The sequence below is a fragment of the Cervus elaphus genome, chromosome 18 (assembly GCF_910594005.1).
Source record: "Cervus elaphus chromosome 18, mCerEla1.1, whole genome shotgun sequence".
Taxonomy (NCBI): domain Eukaryota; kingdom Metazoa; phylum Chordata; class Mammalia; order Artiodactyla; family Cervidae; genus Cervus; species Cervus elaphus.
In genome coordinates this window covers 54,764,709-54,786,086 of record NC_057832.1, presented here as the reverse complement: position 1 = coordinate 54,786,086, position 21,378 = coordinate 54,764,709, and the positions used below count along the sequence as shown (strand labels likewise).

The 21,378-nt window shown below is 37.2% G+C and overlaps 1 protein-coding gene across 4 annotated transcripts in view; it reads right to left on the bottom strand.

Moving 5' to 3' along the window:
* Positions 1 to 906: 906 nt before the first annotated feature.
* The window catches only part of KMT2E (lysine methyltransferase 2E (inactive)), a 94,694-nt gene continuing 74,222 nt past the window's right edge, over positions 907 to 21,378 (bottom strand). For 3 of the 4 annotated variants that reach the window (XM_043872121.1, XM_043872122.1, XM_043872125.1), the window contains 12 exons: positions 13,701 to 13,865; positions 13,084 to 13,392; positions 9,364 to 9,618; positions 9,068 to 9,212; positions 8,156 to 8,406; positions 7,701 to 7,757; positions 6,998 to 7,561; positions 5,476 to 5,765; positions 4,492 to 4,580; positions 4,258 to 4,383; positions 3,987 to 4,084; positions 907 to 3,146 (listed from right to left, as the gene is read on the bottom strand). In XM_043872121.1, coding sequence (XP_043728056.1) covers positions 1,653 to 3,146; positions 3,987 to 4,084; positions 4,258 to 4,383; positions 4,492 to 4,580; positions 5,476 to 5,765; positions 6,998 to 7,561; positions 7,701 to 7,757; positions 8,156 to 8,406; positions 9,068 to 9,212; positions 9,364 to 9,618; positions 13,084 to 13,392; positions 13,701 to 13,865 — 3,843 coding nt within the window. In that variant the 3' untranslated portion in view covers positions 907 to 1,652. The remainder of the gene's footprint in view (positions 3,147 to 3,986; positions 4,085 to 4,257; positions 4,384 to 4,491; positions 4,581 to 5,475; positions 5,766 to 6,997; positions 7,562 to 7,700; positions 7,758 to 8,155; positions 8,407 to 9,067; positions 9,213 to 9,363; positions 9,619 to 13,083; positions 13,393 to 13,700; positions 13,866 to 21,378) is intronic. The other variant, XM_043872123.1, reaches the window with a different exon arrangement.

The following is a 21,378-nucleotide window of genomic DNA, read 5'->3' as shown; positions in this document are numbered from 1 at the left end:
CAAAGTTGACTTAAGTTCTTTTAAAATTTGAAGATGATCAGGATTGAGCCCTAAGCAGAGTGCTATGTTAATGTAGCTATTTTTAAAAGGAAATGGAAATTAAAAGTGTAAAACATATTACTGCCAATCTTAGTCATTTTTAGCCTGTCTACTTTTTTCTCCAGTACACAGATTTCATATACTGTGCCAAATTTTAAGCAATTGGATGATGAAAGATGTGTTGACAAATACTGTCCCTTCTCTTGGTTATACTTACTCCTCCTGAGAGGTAGAAGATAATAAATATTATTCCAAAATAATATTTTATATTTCAGCAATCAAATGTTCACTTGAGAAGCCATTTTCATTTTGCTTAGCTAAGAAATAATGCCTTTTTCCTTTAGTTTTATACACCCAAAACAAATTTCCTACTACTCTTTTAAGTACTAGACAGTATTTAAATAGCTAGACAGTATTGTTAATTTAAGGTTTCTTGTTAATGTAAGGTTTTCACATAGTTTTGATTCATCAATAGGACATTTCAGTCATGTGCTAACATGTCCAAGTGAGATATTCCTGTTTTTAGGTGAGATACTCTGTATTTTCAAACAGTTGTAGTCTATAATTGAATCATGTGCTTGCTTTAATGAAATGGATTCGTTTCGAATGATGTCAGGTGTAACTGAATGTTTGTAGCATTGATGTAGCATGGTAGTTTCCTCTGGCTCTTGCTCCTGCGAAGTAACATGTAGGAACATTACAGGAACAAGCCTTTACTGCTTCCTGATGCTTGTCGCAGTCCAGTCCAACTGAGGTAGTAGTTGCTAAAGAAAATGGAAGGCTCCTTACAAACTATCTGGAAAAGGTAACTTTTGTAAAAACCACTTAAACAGACCCCAATCTCAGAAGTTGTTCAGGACAATTTGGTAAAACTGACATAATTGTGGTTTATTAACATGAATTAAAATGCCCAACCAGTGCTTCAATGTGACAGTATATTTAAAATAAAAAAGAAATTAAAAGCCATATACTGTACTACTTTCACAAAGATCACATAGTTTTGCAAAGACTTGTCATATGTACAATGCTATATATCAAATGAGAAAAGCTGTAAGCAATTATATACGCAAAAGAAATGCAGTATTTACAGTCAGGAGACATTAAAAATCATTTATACATTAAATTACATTTTGCTTGCAAATAACCGATAAAACAAAATGAGCCATGTTCACAGCAAACTATAAAAATCTGTATTGCATTTTTTTATACCTAAGATGCACTCACAGAACTGCTGGTAGAAAGAAAATCCTCATACTGCCATTACTTAGCTGTGTGGTTAATGCATATGTATAAAATAATATAGAAAACATTCACTAAATGAATTTTAACTGCAACAATAAAATTTAAAGATCATGTATCATCAAATCTACTGCCAGAAAAACAGCTGGAATGTTCACTTACAAAATAAAGATACTAACACTGGCTTAACAGCACATTTTTTAAGGAATTTTTTAAAAAGCAAAAATGGGAAAAATACAATGAAAGAGCACTGGTGTTTTTTCTTTTTTTATACAAAGTTTCATGTACAAGCTTTAAAAAGTACCTTAACAGGTACATATGAAATATACAGTTTATCTTACAGAACATTTTAAAAAATGTTTTTGAAGTCCACTTTAATGCCACCCCGAACCATGGTAATTGTTCTGAAATGTCGGTGGCACCTGTGCTCTGTGAATTGGAATCTGTCCAGGCACTGGAGATGCCTGCTGAGGTCCTTGGACCCCATGTGGCAGGGCCACAGAGCCAGGATGAGGACAGAACCCTGAAGCGGTAGGTGTTGGAATACTGTTTGGTCCTTGGGGCTGGAGATGAGGGCCTGCAACTGGTAATGGACAGTGTGGCCCTGTTCCAGAAGGCTGGTGTTGGGGTCCCAGTCCCAGAGTGGTGTGATGTGTAGCCTGTGAGGGATACGGTGGGACAGCTGGATGGGCACTTGAAGGAAAAAGTGGAGGTCCTTGATGAGGTGGATGGTGTAAGGCTTGAGCTGACGTGGTGTGATGCCCAGAAGCCAGAACACTGGAAGGCGGAGGAGGAGGGGGTGGTGGAGGGGCTGAATTTACCACATGCTGGTGTTGTGCTTGTAGACCTTGGAGTCCCGAGGAAGGGTGGGGCGGTGGATGGTGATGAGGGGCAGGACCAGGAGGTGGAGGGGGTGGTGGCAAATGGTGTCCAGCAGTTTGAGAATGAATATGCGATCCGGGGGTGACAGCGTGAACAGGCCCCACTACATGTGCTACAGAGTGTGGCTGGTGGGAACTCGGCTGTTGAACAAGGTGTGGTCCTGGCGCAGGTGGTGGCGGAGGAGGGGGCGGGACTACAGCAGCAGTTTGGTGGTGAACAGGAGGGTTCTGAGAAGGCAGAAAATGCCCTGGAGTAACGTGGTGTCCTGGAACTGTTTGCTGGCTTGTGGTGCCAGGAAGTGCTTGATTTGGTCCTGATGTAAACACAGTTTGTTGGGAAAGACTACCTTTAAGCTGATTATAATTCTGAAAGTTTGCAGAGGGCTGCTGGTTTTGATAATAAGACGAAGAAGAAGGGGGCGGAGGGGGCGGAGGGGGTGGTGCCGTGCTGCTCAGACTTGTCTGATTAAACTGACTGTATGTTGCCGAAGATTGTCCTGAGGGTGTCTGTGTAAATAATGCTCCAGAAGTTGCCTGCTGAGTACTGGCAGCTGGGTAAAAATTTCTTTGAGGCTCTCGCTGAGGTGTTCCAACTTGAGGTGACTGTGAATGGTGAGGCCTGTAGGGAGAGCCTAACTGCTGTGTCGGAGGCTTTGGTGAGAGATAACCATGCTGTGCAGGCGTGTGAGGCGTCGATGACTTTGGAGGATTTTCTACGTGAGGTGACGGAGGACAGTGCAACTTCATGGGTGCAGAAGGCAGCTTCTGTGAAAGTTGCTCAGAGGAACAGCGAACAAGTGGCTGTGGAGGATGGTTCTTTGAAAGTGCTTGGGGGTTATTTGACAGCTGTTTTTGATGGAGTTCTGTTTTCAGGTGGACACCATTCTCAGCTTCAGATACAATAACTGTTCCCTCCCAATGGGAATCTGGTTTTGTAAGTATTTTCCCATGTGGCTGAACAGGAATTACAGGTCCAGGTGAACCAGGCTATGTAAAGAAAACAAATTATATAAAGTTATGAAACATTCTGTATACATTGAGGTTTGTTATTATAACATTCATTTTATATATTTAATATAATGAATGTTTATATTATTCATTTTAAAAGGGGCAGGGAATAGGGTAGGTCTGAAGACAACCACAGAGGTTTCGGATATTAAAAAGCCAGTTTTTTAAGTAGTTCAACAAGTTCTGATAATAACCTTCAACTGAATTCCCCAAATTTTCATTGAACACAAATTAAGGAAATTAATCTCCATTTTTCCCCTAAGCACCTTAAACACTTGAGGCAAGTTTCTACTCAACCTAATGACAAATCTGTTTGGGGTTGATAAACTTGCCCCCCATCCCCAACTGTTTTCATTCTTAATACCTTTTCATTGTTCAATACAGATAATCCAAGTATGACAGTATGTGAATATATAATGATATTCTTTAAGGAAAAAGAAAAAGATCAGATTGCCTTGTTATCAGTTTCCAAAGATATTGCCCCATTAGGTTATCATGTATTCATGATCCAGGACAGAGATAGCATTTCTTTGAAGTGAATGTCATCTGACCTTTTGTTTTTAGAGAATTAACTGACTGCTCAAATATTTCATGAACACACTCTAAATTTCCTAGACACAAGCATAAGGAAGGGGTGAAACTGCTGAAGCAAAACATAAGCAGCTTTAGTGTTTACCACATTGGAACTTTTAACAGGAAAAATGTCCAGAAATCACAAACTGATTACTTGGGTACAGCACAAAAATCTCCAGGTGTGCTTTACCATCCACTTTTCAGAAGTGGAACTTTCACGTTCAAAGGTCAATGTGTAATTATTACCTTGCTCATTTTTGAAGGACTTTTACAAGTATTTTGGGAAGTATCTGGGGATGGGCATTCATTTGTAGTTGTGGGTTCTAGATTTTCAGGATCAGGATCTGTAAAGCATAAGGAATCACAGAAAATGTAAAATTACATGATAAATATTTCCTTTTACTAATACTTCAGTGTACATTCTATTAATTCAAACCAACGTCTAGAAAGGCTCTCTCCTTTATGCTTTTAAAAGGTATTTAAAACCACCACCGTGACAGGTCATCTGCTTACTGACCTTCCGAAAGTTCACTGAAAGAAGGGACTGGGCCCTTGGGTTGCAACTGGGGAATGTGATTTGAATGAGATGAAGGAGAAGACGGAACATGATTCGGTGAACATGGGACACATGGTGACTCTGCCCCTAGAGATGAAGCAGAAGCAGACCCGAAGAGAACGTTAGGAATGCAGAGGACGGGGTGCAGGGTGATTAGCTGACTCCACTTTTTGGCAAAAGAACAAGCTCACTTACCACTGTCTTTATCTTTTCGGTGATCACTGAGAAGCAAAGCTCTCTGATAACTCCTCTCTCTCACTTGCTCCACTGAAGTTGAGGCCGTCCTTTAAAATCAAGTCATATCATCAGTTTAAAAGTTATTGCTGGCTAGTTCATTTTTTGCCACTTGATGGTCAACATATCCTCCCAGGTATAAAGGCTTTGGCACTTAAGGAAAATACTTTGGTGTTAAGTTTTGAAAATAGTACCCCCAACACCTTCCCATACTGAGAGTTTTATCATTTATTTGAAGAACTCAAGCAGACTCCATTCCTTTGTCTTAAGCAAGTTCTTGGTGAAGAGGGGGTTGTTGAAGGGTAGCATGTTAACATTCAGACCATCACTTCAAGTTACCAAAGGGACCAAATATACCCCCTAATTTACGTTGTGTCTGGATTAGAAGGCTAGCAGGAAGCTCAGAGCTAAGAGGACCAAGATGTAAAATGCACATGGCCTCCTGCCCTTTGCCAAGACCCTCACTAGCCAGCTTCTTCTATTCCTTTTGAAGAAACACTAAACATGGTTGTTTCAAGGTAATGATATGGGTGGTAAACAAATTGTGAGATGCTATGATAAAGGTTCTTTGGAAAGGAGTATTTGTTTGAAAAACATGAAAATTATCAAGGATTAGCTACAACCTTTAACAATACAGGCAAATAAATATCTTGGTTTAAAATCTTATCTATCAGCAAAACAGATCTGTCAATATTACAAACCACTGTCTGCTTAGCCTTAGGAGAACAACAACAAACAGGAAGTAACTGATAACAAAAATCTGTTGTTTTGCAGGATAAGATAGTTCAAATCTTTACAGGTATAGCTCCATTCAAAATGAGCCAAGATACTGACTGGGAGATAAAATAACAAAGACTACTTTCATAAGAAGGTATACTGTTTGTTTGTAGTTCTGAAGTTACCAATGAGGTCTGTTTTTTTTTTTTTTTCAAACAGGCAGCTTACCATTGAACTTCTGGTTCATTCTTTTCACTGGCAGACGCTTCCTTAACAGTACCGTTATTGCTGGTTTCTTCCGAAGTAGCATGATAAACTGTAGCTGGTGTTGGTAAAGGTAGGCTAGCAGTGCTTTCTACCTGCTCCCCATTTTCACTCCTGTGGGCACACCCATCACCACTGTTGCTGCTCAAGTTTCCACTTGTGTGAGGTGATACACTAACCAGGGCAAAGTGTTCTGTCTTAGAGCCACTTTTCCTAGCTTCACGTTGTCTTTTCCGATATTCTAACAGAGAAACCTTAAGCAAGAAAGATAAGGAAAAGCACATCTTTTATTCTTGTTTTAAATATTAGAAACAATCTATTCTTTTTTCTAAAGAGAATTATTATATTTACATTAGGAAAATTATGTAAAATAATTTGATTCCAAACAAATAACAATAATAAACAATTAGCAAATGCCTACTTTATGCCAGGCATTGTATTTAGATGATTTTACATACATTATGTCATTTAAGCCTCACAACAACCCTATGAAATAGGTATATTATCATCCCCATTTTACAGATGAGGAAATTGAGTAACTCACTCACTCAAGGTCACACAGCTGGTGAGTGTTGGAGCCGGGATTCGAACCTAGGTCTTACTTGAAAGCCCGTGCTCTTTCCACTATACTATATTGCTTCCCACAAAGTTGCCAACTGGACTCTGTTATAAAAATTAAAAGCACACATCACTAAAATTCTTTGACTTGAAAAGCAATAAGCCTATTAACAAATAAATACGTGTTGTAGCTTCTCCCACTGCTCTGAAATAAGGCATTCTTATTGTTTCAGTATGTCTGCCAACCAAATAATGGTGGTAAATCAGGGACAGGGAACTATTTATATATCTATTAGTACAATACTTTTCAAAATACCTTTTATATCCATGGCCTAAAAATACTATAGGTATTACTGATGAGGAAAGAGGCCATTTCTTCCATTTAGGGCCTCATGTTCTATGTAAAATAAGACACATGGGACTTCCCTCATAGCTCAGTGGGTAAAATAATCTGTCTGCAGTGCAGGAGACCAGAGTTCAATCTCTGGGTCAGGAAGATCCCCTGGAGAAGGAAACGGCAACCCACTCCAATATTCTTGCCTGGAAAATCCCATGGACGGAGGAGCCTGGCAGGCTACAGTCCATGGGGTCGCAAGAGTCAGACACGACTTAGCGACAAAACCACCAAGAAGACATAGTACTCAGTTCCATTTATTTGGTTGGGAAGTGGTTATCTTTAAAAGTCACTCAAAGTGAAGTAATCACCTTGAGTTTTTGATCTCTGAAACCATGGTCCTTATAATAATTTAGTTCTCTGCAAACAGTATCTAGTCAACGGAGCACTGACAAAAGGTTTAAAAATGTACACATCAATAATTTAATATGAATAAAGTATGAATGCCTTACATAATACATAACTACTAATTACCCTCCGTAGTAGTATGAATAAAACACTATTAAAAGGACTATAAATTGTTAAATTTGTAACCTTTTTCTTTTGTGGTGGATTCTGGGGTGTGCAACTTCCGTCGATCAAATTGTCATTAACAGTCCGTCCGAAACCAGATACAAGCCCATCTTCTGAAGTACAAAACACAGGTGTTTCCATAAACATGCCTCTAGTATCATCCTGCATCAGGCACTTTGACTCACTTATTCGGAAGCCGCCTCCAACCTCCAACTGATGTGAGGGTGTCAGGTCCCTCAAGTTGGAATTTACTGAGAAGTTAACGCCTGTTCTCTCAGGACTCTTTACCCAGGAAGAATACAGTGGGCCCCGACCCGAGTGAGCAGATTCCAGTTGGCTGTTAGAATCAGTCCTGTCATGTGTAGTTGTTTCCATGGTTTTATGTAAGGCGGTTTGCTCGACTGTATCGAGTCCCAGTTGAAGATCTGACACCGGTTCCTTTTCTCCAGGGCACTGCCTGTTGATTTCAGTCCTACTCCTAGGGCTGCCATAGCCAATAGTCTTTATTTCTTGCAGACCCAGTTCAGTTAAATTAGAATTTCTAAAAGGCCCCAACGTTAACATGGTTGATGATCTGTCATATCCCTGTTTACAGAATTAAAAAAAAAAAATTACACAAATAACCACATTTGGAAGCTACTTACATTAAAACTACCAATAATTTAAGCAAAATAATGATACTAAGAAAAAGCCACCAATTAAAAAAATCTTAACATCTCCTTACCTCTTGACTATAAGTGCGTCTCTTAATTTCTGGAGAACTTTCTGGGGAAGAAATATTCTACATAAAAGACAAAAGCAGAATTGAAAATTAAAATATATAACTAAATCCATATTTACAGAAATGAAACTTATGAAAAACTACTACTACAAAGTGTTACGAGAAACACTTTGGTTTTAAACTTTCTTTTCTCTTATTTCCATTGTCCTTATAGTTTTGGCTTTAAAGTCAGTTTGATATAGTCATTTAGTCTGACTTCTGTAGATCAATAAAATGAAAGTTATGTTTATTTGAATAAAAAAATAAAGTTTAAATTCACATAAATGGAAGTTCAAAAGTTTTCACTTAGTTCCTTAAAAACTATTATTAAATGTTACACTATCTATTAAAAGGAGAGAAAAGCTATTAAAGAAACCCCATCCCCATGGGCTTTTGTTTTTGCCGTGTAAGTCTCTCACCTCAAAGTGCATGGTATTTCCTGGTGTGCCAGGAGTTACTGGGGTAACTGGTGAATATATGGGCTTATAACCATTTCTACAAGCTTCATCATCTGACTTTATCCGTGGAGGAGTAGAAAATGATGGGTCTGTAGGAGTAATATCTGTGTGAGTTGGTGTAGCATATGGTGAAGGAGTAGGTGTGGAGGTTTCTGAGTAAGCAGAATCTAGCAACTGATAAAGTCTTCGTTTTTTCAGTGGTGTAGTTAAATCTGTTGGTAAAATAATAAATTATAAATTATACTGCTGACATTTGCTACAATCTGTAATGCATTTTGGGAAAGCACAAAACATTGACAATCGTCATGATGATGATTTTCACCCCAAAACTAAATTTGAAGGTTTTCAAAGATAATACTAACATGAAGCAATCTCTCCCCACCCCATTCTCCTCCCCCCAGTTTCAGCAGTACCAAGCATTACCTTGCCAGAAGGCTTACAGGGCTAGAGGTTGCTAAGAAATCTTGGAAGTACAGCTGTTAATTTAACTGATTTCTAAGAGTCCTTTTGAATCTGGAAAACAGATGGCTAACTAGGCCCAAAATGCAACCATAAGCCCCAACATACATGGTACTGCAAATTCTAGTTTTCATGTCTATATCTATCTTCATCCAAAACGTTGGAGGCAGAAAAGAGGGAGAGGAAAAAAAAAAAAAAAATATATATATATATATACACACACACACACACACACAAAATGCGCTACTTTTGGGTTCCCTGGTAGCTCAGATGGTAAACAATCTGTGCTGCTTTTGTAAGGTATATAATAATTAGAATAAATATGCATATATATGTTTTATTTACATATATGTATATGCTGTCTACATCCTGTTACATTCTCCACACTAAAACAACACTGAAAAGAAGTTCTACCTGGAAGGGAACAGCTGTCATTTAGTAGTAGTGGACTTCTATTTTCACCATTGACTGTAGGACTTCTGGATCTTTCTTGACAGGGCGAATTAAATCTATGTAAAATTGCTGAGTTTTCCTCTTCCAGAGCTTGTTTCAACCACCGCTGAAATACACAAAACAATAAGTGAACAGAAGTCAGTTTGCAGCTATAATGGTACAGCCAATTCCAAAAGTACTTCACTACCAAGAATGGTAGTATGGAATGAGAATGGCATTGGCTCAAACTAGATTTTCACATCCAAAGCAAAGTTTACCTTTTTGCATGAGCCAGATATGTTTTCAGGAGGTTCTTTTCTTCTCCTTTTTTCTGAAAGGAATGGTGACGTGAACCTGATATAGTGCTTAGGAGTAGAGTATACGTGCGGACTGTACGTGAGACCTGGTAGAGAATTGAGCTGTGTAGCTAGCACTTCAGGGTCTGTAGTTATGCGCAGAGGCCTTTCTGAAAGGCTGTCTGAAGGTTTTCCTGTCTTCTCATTCTTCTCACTTAACCATTCATTGACCAAGTGCTAGACAGAAACAAAATTTGGATCACTATGTAATTATACAGTTTCTCCTATAGAGTATTTGAACAGCAAGTTGAAAACTGACATTATCTAAAACAATTAATTTAAATCACTCATATTCGATGTTCAAAAAGTCAATATAAATTATTCTGCATTTCCTTGGTTATCCACTCTTATTACTAAAATTTTTTACACAGTAATACTTGTATAAATATTTTCATAAAATAGTAAAAATCTAGGACACCTCAATACCACCTTAAAAACACAAATTCTAAAGTTAGGTTTGTTACCGCTTCTGTATTATGTGGAAAATGTCTGTCAGACATGAGGCAGTGCTCTTTTACCCTGGCTACCCATCAGAATCTCTAGGTGAGGCCAGTGCATATGATTTTTCCTTTAAAGCTGTTGGCATTGACAATCACTGTTGATTTACAGGGTTTGAAATCTTTTAAGTTCCCATGCTTTGAAAATTCACATATTCCTTTTCTTAATTCTGTTGAGGTTTTTGGATCTACATTGTACATAATAATTCAGTCTTTACTGGCTACATGAATATATCTGAATATCCTCACCTTTTTCTTTAAAAAACAAAAAAAACTAGTAAAGTTCAGGTGTAATGGTCATGAAAGTAAGGATTACAATTTGTCAGCACAAGCACATTTTCTTTGCTGTGTGGGCATTTATATCTTTTCTATCTAGTTATTTTCTACAAATACCATTTATAATAAAAATATATGTAGAAAAACAGGTGTATATGTATTTAAACATACATTCTCACACATACAGAAACACACACATTAATAGATATTAATCTACCCACATCCTGACTTCCAGAAATAATCCAGATAAGCATTTTGGCATCTTTTCTCTCCCTCTCTTTTTCCATGTATTTAAACTTCCTTTCTAGGACAGGCAATAGAATGCAGCACTAAATCAGGGTAACACTGAAGAGAGATTAATAACAGCAAGACTTAAGTGTGGGAGAAAAAGAAAAAGGCAGCGCTAAAGCACTTGGGATTCTGCAACCAGACTGCCACTTACACCATGACCTCCAGCAAGTTATGTAACTTTTCTCCATCTTAATCCTGACCTATAAAAGAAGGGTTATAATAGAAACTAGCTCTACAAGTAGGGTTATTATTAAAAGAGTTAAATAACCCAAGCTCTTTTCACAGCGCCTGGCACAGGGTAAGCGCTGTGTACTAAGTGAAGGACGCTTTTACACTATGGGAATGCAGGGTCATTCGGTACTCCTGTCAAACACTATGTTGTTTAAAATAACAGTATATATCGTAAGCAAAACCTGTGGGGGAAAGGTGTTTTTTTTTTTAACAATATGAGGATATAGGAACCTGTATCTCAGACCAGGAGATTAAATCTGTAGCCCCACAACAGTTTAGTAACTAAAGGGCAGGGCTGAAGTCATAATGTGTCATCAAGAAAGTAGTTGTTTTTTTTTTTTTTTCCTGCACCACATGGCTTATGACTAGGGATTGAACCTGGGCCCTCAGCAGTGAGAGCTCAGAACTGCTAGAGGATTCCCAAAGATAGCTTTTCTTTTAAACATGAATCTGTTTTCTTCCTCACTAATCCAAATTATAAAGAAAATTTACGGTTACTTTTTGTCCTTCCAAAGTGGGCAAAAATAATGGTCATTTTCAAAAGCAAGTACTAGCTTGTTTGTTCGGGATCCAGAGTGCAAAAACGTGAGCACAGACTTCAAATCAGAGCTGTAATTTTAGCTTTTACCTCCATCCAGCCATTACAATATACTTGCAGATTCAAACTAGGTTTTTACTAAATTTACTAAATTACTTCTCATGGTTTCATAGTACCTACAAACTATACTGAATTTGGTAAGAACAAAAAGGAGATAAATTTGGTTTTGAACTACTTTGTTGTAAACAATATAACAAGGATTCATTTATGATCTACCCCACTCCCCAAAGAGTCTAAGGATTACCACTTTGGTATTCTGCTCCAATCCACTATACTCAGAATGGGAGTAAAACAAAGCTTCATAATGGTGGTGTGTTATTTCTGAGGTTCCTATAAAGCTCAAGGTGGTTGATCTCAGTGAACTGTTTCCCTCAATTGCTTTATTAAAACTGACAGTAGTTTTTGAAAGATTTTTATTAATAAGTTGATGTAAAACTACCCTTCCTGGAACCCTTCTACACAGTTGATGAGAAAGTAAATTGGTACAATCACTATGGAGATTCCTTAAAAACCTAAAAACAGAGCGACCATATGACCCTGCAATCCCACTCCTGAGCATATAACTGCAGAAAACTAATCAGAAAGGATACATGTACCCCAGTGTTCATAGCGGCACTATTTACAACGCCAAGACATAGAAGCAACCTCATGTCCATTGAATGGTTAAAGATATGTGTACACACACATGATGGAGTATTTACTCAGCCATAAAAAAGAATGAAATAATGCCTACAGCAACATGGATGGATCTAGAGATTATCATACTAAGTGAAGTCAGTCACAGAGAGACAAATATCACGTGATGTCACTCATGTGGAATCTAGTTTAAAAAAACAAATGAACTTATTTACAAAACAGATTTACAGGTACTGAATTGAAAACAAACTTAATGGTTACTAAAGGGGAAATGTGGATGGGGAGGAGGTGTTAGTTCCTCAGTCATGTCCAACTCTGCGACACCTGCAGTCTGCCAGGCTCCTCTGCCCAAGGGATTTCCCAGGCAAGAAGAATGGATTGGGTTGCCATTTCCTTCTCCAAGTGATCTTCCTGACCCAGGGATTGAACTCAGGCCTCCTGCATTGCAGGCAGATCCCTTACCATCTAAGCCAGTGGTGGGGGGCATAAATCAGAAGCTGGGATGAACACACACACACTAATGTGTCTGTGTATATAGATTGTATATAAAAAAGACAACCAACAAGGACCTACGGTATGGCACAGGAAACTCAATATTCTGTGATACTCTATATGAGAAAAGAATCTTAAATGAATGTATCTACAACTGAATCACTTTGCTGTTCATCTGAAACTAACACAGCACTGTAAATCAACTATATTCCAGCAAAACTAAAACTACCCTTTATACATTTTCAAATCCTTAGTACATTCTATGAAAATCAATTTCTTAACATTTAATTCTTGTAATTACCTATATACCACAAAATTTATTAATATATATATTATATATATAAAGAAAAGATAATGTCTCAAACCAGTCATTCCTGAGAAATATAGTTTAAGTACATAGAGTAGGCAAAAGGAAATTATTAGAAATCATAATTGCAATACTAAAAGGAAGTCTTGATATATCAAATATTTTATATTTTTACAATTCTCTTTAAAATGTTTAGAAGTATAAAAACCATGACTCTTATGAAATGTTATAGCCTTAATTCCTAAAACATGAATATATTTAACATCGTGAGACACTTGTTAGACAACAGTTCTTACATTCATTAAGAATCATACCTTCTTTGTTTTAGGGTACTTTGTTGGACATTTACTAAGTACTGGAACTTCATTTTCAGTAATTATTTCTGTTAGTGCAGTTTCAGTTTCTGGTTCTATTGCAACTACAGTATTTTCCACATCGTTTTGTTGTGAGCTAACTTCTATGTCAGGAGAAGACGGTTGGATATCCGAACACATACTGACAGTCCTGTGTCTCCGACGCTGCTGTCCAATGTGAGTCCTACTCCGAGAAAAACTTTTTCTCTGTTTAGTTCTATTTACTTTGGCTGGGGTTGGCTTGCTAGCAGTTTCTTCTTTTGCTTGTTCCTAATTCAAAATACAAAAGAATGGCACTTTGAACAACATGTTTATTTAAGATAGTAGTTGAACTCTAATGGTATCCATCTGTCTCAGAAGATAACTTCCTCAAATTTATGAATTCTGTAAATTGACATAAAATTTTCCTTATTCAAAAACAAAGCAAGTCTCATATCTGAAGTCTAAGTTCTCAAAGGATTTGAAAAATGCTGTTGAAAGGCTAATATCACATCAAAAATTCTTTAGAGATATAATTGTGAAGATTTTATTAGAAAGTGGTTAAGTATGAAAATAAAAGTAGCCCTGAGAAGCAATACCTGAATAACTTCGGCATCACTGACAGTCTGTGCGTCTTTACATTCAGTTTTAACTTCCGTTTTGGCTGTGCTGATTCTTTCCAAAGCTTGTTCTCTTCTCTTCTCTCTTTTTTCAAGTCTGGCAAAAGCTTGCAGAATTGCTTCCATTTTCCTTTCTTCTCTTGTCTGTGAAATTTAAATTTTAAGAGACATAATAAATACTGCTCTGAAGAAAATTCAAAATCCAAATGTTCATAGCAAATTAAAAAAAATTCCTATGATGGTGTTTAGTAAAACACTTCAACTGATGATAAATAAGGGATAAAAGAACATTTATATCCATTTCTGAGAATTCCAAACATCTTGGTAAACCCTGTCATTACAAATGTATTTCATAAAGAGCAAAATTCGTAAGGTGATATGTTGAAAGAGTTAAATTCCTATAAATTTAAGAAGTGAATATATTGATATGTCATAGCAGGATATTGTGGGGTGAAGACCGCGGTTAAAATCATGACTCTATCCATGACCCCAAGCAACATAATAACCTTGGGTGGGTAACAGTACTTCACCGAATTGTTAATGAGTTCAAATACAAAGTCTCCATGAAGTTTTCCAACCTTACTTGAAAAATGGTACGCATTCCACAAGTGCTATTTATTATCTCTACTTCGGTTCTCTTGTCTTCCATTATAATTCCTATGAGGCATTCCTCTACCTTCTGCTCTTCCCAAGGCAGACTAAGGAACAGCACAAATTCCTTTGAGCATCAGTTCTCTTTGGAGAGAGAACATTAAAAGCAAGACCCAGAGCCTTGGCCAGTGGGCCTGGTAAATGCTTCTGGTTTCAACTAGAAACAAGAAGCAGGTCCATCAACTGCCCAGTTCTCCAAATGAAGAAAACCAGGTCCTGAGGTTCAGATCCACTTGTCTTTCTTCGTCATCGTTGATGTGGGAAAGATCAGTAACTCAAGATCTGGCTGCACGATCATCTCAACATTGGAGCTTTTGAGTTCAAGTAATTAGCAGATATTCAAGCATCAAAATACCCACAGGAAGGAAACTATTAACTCTTTCCTGTATTTTTTTTCCTTTGTTATACTAGATAAGGGAAATCTATAAACAAACCCCTCTGAGAACTTTCTAGTTAGTTAAGGGCTTCTCTGGTAGCTCAGATGGTAAAACAAACTACCATACTGCAAATGTGTTGGTCTTATAAATGCATTATCTTCATCCTCTTACAGGTAAGGAAACTGAGATTCAAAGAGGTAAGATTACTTGTTCATGGACAGATATCTGCATCTTTAGCTTTCTTGGTCTGGGATGATTAATAAGACATTAAAATAAACAACACAAGCAAAAGATTATTTTTACTGGAAATTTTAAAGCTGCATTCTTCAGCTAATTCATGTCTCTCTAGTCTTATAACTCACTTTACTCAACCGCCATTCATCTATGGCTCTCTATAAAAATCCTTTCTCCATATATTAGGGCTTTTCTAAAACCCTAAATTTAGAAGTCTGGAGTAACTAAGAAATGTGATTTTCATAACTGCTTCACCTGTTGATGGGGGTGGGTAGAAAGAGACGGGGTTCATTATTGTGTTTATAAATTTAAAAATAAATCTGAGAAAAGTATACCTTTCCAAAAGAAACAGACTTGTCTTAGCAAGAATCATTTTATGTGTAAAACAATTTACCCACAATCCAGGCACCCAAAAAAGGTATTTTCTAATCCACAATTATTCAAGGTTTTCTAAGATAAATATGAATTTATGCAAAAAGAAGTGTCTTTGACATAATCCATTATTCACTTGTTTTAGAGTAAGAGATAAAATTATTTGGTATAAAGAGAAAATTCATTTAAAAATTGAAAAAAATATTTTAAAAAATTGAAAAAAATAGAACTGACAGTAAAGCAAAATCCTTTATTTAAAGGTGACTCAATCTTTTTGAGCTAGTCAGGATCTTAAAAATTACCAGTCCTACACTGCTGAAGAAACCAAAGCCCATGAATATTAAGTGAATCTCTAAAAGGCAGAACCATAATTGTTATCCAAGTTTCCTGGCTTCTGATTTGCTCTTCTTTCCAATTACCAACCACTGACATACTACATAAAAAGCATAACTCTTGCTACAGTTACTTCAACTATTAACTGAAAGCACTAAACAGGTATCCTAACAGCTTTAACCTAGTTTCGTCTTAAAAAACACACGTTAGAAAATGTAAACATACCTTTGATTATGTGAAAAAAAATTAGTTACTAATCTACTTTTAAACTCCACATATCATTCAGCTTGTATATTCAAGAATTTAATACATTCTTTGACACACACAACCAGATATACAATATCTAATGACTGAAAATTTACCACCCACTTTATAGATCTAACTGAATAATAAAGTTTTATATGTAATGAGATAATTATAAGCTGATTGTGCAGGGGACTAGAAATTAGGAGTCTTTAATTAGCCCCAGCAGACTGTTCATAGACCCCAACATCAGGGCTTGATGTAGTTTAGGTGATACTTGTAAGTCTACCACTAGGATGTGCCTGTTAAATTATCCAGACTCTCCAAGCCAGTGACTGCTGAGACCTCAAAAAGTCATTTTTATTCTCTGTGTTCTTGGCACTTGTTAGACCCTGACATAGAATCAGAATCACACAGGGCTAAACTGACACACCGCTGTTACTGCTGGAGGGTTAGGTGCTAAAGTAAACTATGAGAGCTCTCTTGATGAGATCGACAGATGGCTTTTAGGACTTATTTCTCAGTTTATGTGCTTTACCGTAAGGCATAAAGAGTAGTTTTTGTCAGCAGAAAACTTTGTAAGAAAGTCTGTTTAATAATATCCCTTTAAAAAAAATAATATCCCTTTATAGGGTTTTAATCATTTAAGGATGGGTTCAGTGAGAATTTTTATTCCAACTTAGTGCTTCACTAAGTATAAACACTTAAGTGTTTACTTCAGTGTAAACACATTGGAGGACAAATGTAATTTGAAATCACATAACTTTGTACTTGGAAGAGATTACAGAGATCTTCTTGTCTAAGCTCCCTATTCAACAAATAGTGAAAGCCTAAGGTCCATATAGTTCAAGAATTACATAAATAAAGAACATGAATTAAAGCTGTATACAATATCACAGTGAAAATATAAACTGAGTAAACCATTAAAATCCACTACAGTTAGAGACATTTGGTAATCCGAAGCACAGTGAAAATAAGTGTGCACTGCAGACACCTTACAGTAGCTTTGGAAGGAAATCGGCTAGTAGGATGTAAGAATTAAGAAGGATACAGAAAATGAAGACATTTAGGTACTTGTGATTTACTTTTTTCTTTTTTTTTTTACCTTGCCACCAAGTAGGAAGTAGCTCTTTAAAACAACAAAGTTGCCTTTTAAAGGAAAGGGAAATGGCAGGGCCAACCTACCAAATTACTCTTACAACTTGAAATAGAGAAAGGAAAAGACTTCTTACTCAACTAGGGGCTTCTCTTGTGGCTCAGACAGTAAAGAATCTGCCTGCAATGCAGGAGATCTGGGTTTGATCCCTGTGCTGGGAAGATCCTCTGGAGAAACGAATGGCTGCCCACACCAATATTTTTGCCTGGAGAATTCCATGGACAGAGGAGCATGGCATGCTCCAGTCCATGGGGTTGCAAACACTTGGACACAACTGAATGACTAACACTTGCACACTTTATTCAAATAACTTCCCTTATCCTTTCAAAAAGGAATTAGAAACTAATTTTTAAAAAATGGGTAACATTATTGCTTAGCAATAAAACTGTTCCATAAGAGTATCTCCATTTCTTCTCTACCACATGATTTAATTTAACCTCATCATGCTGTTTCCTGTTTGATGTTTTTCCTTATACCCCATCCTCCATGAAAGCTGCTCCAGAATAGGACCCTTGCTTTCTTTGCTCACCCAGTACTTTAGATGGTGCTCAGCATATAACAAACTTCCAATTTTTTGTACTGTGTATACACTATATACACACCATATATACACACACTATATACACTATATTGTTTATACACTATATAAACCATGTATATCACTATTATTTGAAGGCATGTAATGAAATCTTTAAGCAAGATTTTGGAAATCTTGATTTAATTAAGGCAGCTGAAACTGAATGTCCTCATTTTGTTTGAACAGAAAACCTATACAAATAAACAGGTTCCTTTTTGCTATTCAATACTATGATTAGTTACCCATTCACTGATTACTCATATTTGAAGATATAATTCCTAAACACAGATGAGAGAAAATAAGAAAATTACAACTAGTAATCAGTATTAATGTTGTGAGGAGAGAAAAGTGAGATGGACAATACATGTCAGATGACTTTTCTGGCAGATTTACCCTGCTTATATTTTACTATTTATTATTAGAAATCCTTTTACAGCTTCTAAAGTGATATAAACCAAGTCACTTCCTGGAGGCATTAGTAAGAGCATGGATTCTACAGAGTAGTGTTTTCTGTTTTTTCTATGGAATGAAAATTTGTGGTATGACAAACGTGTCAACACCACAACAAATTGCAAGGATGTATTAATACAAGTTTAGGAAATGCTGACAAACAGAATTTCTCAAAAGCATTTAAACATACCATGTATACTGGAAATCTCCAAGTTGGGGACAAGGTATATTGTTTACTAAACTCAACTAGCCACAAAGCTCTTTGACAAAACATCTTAGAATTCCATGGAATACTTTTTGATGTCAAAGATTAATATTGAGAAAACGGGAATCCTGCATCCTGGTAGGACCTCCAGGGCACTGCCTGGACTACAAGGAAGCTTAACTTGGTTCACACGCATGGGCCTATCTATATAGCTTTCTTCAAATGGCAGCCAGGAACATTTAGTGTTTAGCTCATTTATTGACCACCTACTTTTACAAAAGCCAGACATCTTTTATCCCCTAGAAGCTATGGCTGTGACAATGAATAAAATTACAAACCCTTGCCCTTATGCAATTTATATTTTAGTGATACACAATTTTAGATTGTCCTAAATGCTTAAAAGGTTCAAGAACGTCACACCTAGGTTCAAGAACTTCACACCTAGGTAACTATTCTTTCATGCCCTTGGTCTCAAATTTCTCTCCTAAGTGTGAAGACCACTGGAATCACAGGCTTCCCTGGTAAAGAATCTGCCTGCAATGCAGGGGACCCCGGTTCGATTCCTGGATCAGGAAGATCCACTGGAGAAGGGACAGGCTACCCACTCCAGTATTCTTGGGCTTCCCTGGTGGCTCAGCTGGTAAAGAATCCGCCTGCAATGCAGGAGACCTCAGTTCAATTCCTGGGTTGGGAAAATCCCCTGGAGAAGGGAACGGCTACCCACTCCAGTATTCTGGCCTGGAGAATTCCATGGACTATGTAGTCCATGGGGTCGCAAAGAGTCATCAAGTATTACCCAGACTATTCCCAAGGTACATACAGTCTTTCCATAAGGTTGTAGAAAATTATTTTGAAAACAATATTAGAAGATACTATATATAAAGAAGGTTATTTTCATTTAATTATAAATGGGGCAGAAGAGGGGAAGTAAACCTTTTTAATTTAAATCTTTCAAAAGTTTTATAGTTTTTGTCACCTGTTAGTTCATCAAAATAAGGTGAGCTTCCCAATATCAAACCCTCTTCTATACACTTAACGTCTCACAAGATTATGACCACCTAACCGCAACTACCAAGGAACTGGGGGAGTCTATTCAGTTGTCCCGGTTTTAGAACCAGGGAAGTATAAGCAACCAGCTGAATTACAACTTACTGTATTTTAACCCACTGTATTTCAGCTTAACTAGGATGACTGTAAGAGTCTCCCAAGTCAGTTTCAGCCCACTGACAAAGAATCTCTTGTTAAAGAGAAAATGTCTAATAACCATCTGTTTACTTCCACATCATTTAGCCCCAAGTTAGCTTTTGTAAGCAGGTAGTAAATTCTTAAAGGGAGGGGATGGGACAAACCATAATGAAGGAAAAAGGAAACGGTTAATAAAAGAATGACTTCCTATCCTGGCCACATAATGATTTGAATATTCTTCCATAAAATCTTAATCATTCAGCATTTCATATGATCTGCAACCAACCAATCTTATTACCCTATATCCCTCCCCACCCCTCACCCAAAAAACTAGCCTATAAATTCAGCCAAATGTGATTTATCACATAACCACCTCCAGGCTATTTCCCCTAGAGAAATAACCACCCATTCAATTCCACACAATTGAGCCACAAACTATAATCTGTACTTATTTACTAAACATCATAAGGTCCATTGTAAATTCTACCTAGTTCAAGAAATGGCCTCTGAACCCTCCAGCCGTTAAGTTACCAATCTTGTCTCTCCTTTACCACACTTCCTGCTGCATTCTAACTGTTGAAGGCAGAGACATTGTCTTCCACTCTTAAGTAGCAACCAAAATACATAAAGACACTGGTGCTATTTTTGGAGACCAAACAACATAGTAATATTAACCAACATACTAATATTGTGTATGGAACTGCCATTTATGTAAGTAAAAACTATCCTCAAAAATTTCATATGGTTCAAGCTGTACTACAAAAGGATAGGCTGAAGTATATTTGAATTTGGATATTACATGGTACTTAAAGGGGAGGAAAGTCTGACTCTCTTTATACCCCAATCTCATGAGGACTGGTATTTCCTATTATAATGATTTAAAGTCTGTCCTGTCCAGGAGAAAATTTAAATGAGAATGACCTAAGTTTCTCAGGAGTTGACCTATCTTTCTCATTACTGATGATAACCTAGCCTATAACCTAGTGTAAAAGGCAAACACTAGACTATGAAGAAAATGAAAGTCACTCAGTTGTATCCTACTCTTTAGGACCCCATGGACTATACAATCCATGGAATTCTCCAGGCCAGAATACTGGAGTGGGTGGCCTTTCCCTTCTCCAGGGGATCTTCCCAACCCAGGGATCAAACCCAGGTCTCTTGTATTGTAGGCGGATTCTTTATCCACTAAGCCATAAGGGAAGCCTGAGAATACAGGAGTGGGTAGCCTATCCCTTTTCCAGCAGATCTTCCTGACCTAGGAATTGAACCAGGATCTCCTGCATTGTAGGCAGATTCTTTACCAACTGAGCTGTCAGGGAAGTATGTAGATTAATAAAGACTGATTAGCATTTAAATTTTTGTAAGCAAAATATTTCAGAATATACTACAAATAGTAATACTTGAGGGGTCATGGCAACTGCTTATGAATTCTTAAGATGCACACTTTTGCATTCTCATCATTTGAGTATAGCAAAAATTCTATAATTAAAACATCAAGGCAAATATTGAAATTACAACAAACAACATTACAGTGACTTTGAAGGCTACAGGTTACAGAGCCAAGGATTTTAAAATAACTTATTTCAAAAGGGAACTCTGAAAGATCCGCTGGAAAAGGGATAGGCTACCCACTTCAGTATTTTCAGGTTCCCCTGTGGCTTAACGGATAAAGAATCTGCCTGCAATACAAGAGACCTGAGTTCAATCCATGGGTTGGGAAGATCCCCTGAAGAAGGGAAAGGCTACCCACTCCAGTATTCTGGCCTGGAGAATTCCATGACTGTCACACACTGTTGTCTATGACAAAAGGGAACTCTCATACACTGTTGGTGGGAATGTGAATTGGTGCAGTCACTAAGGAAAGCAGTATGGGG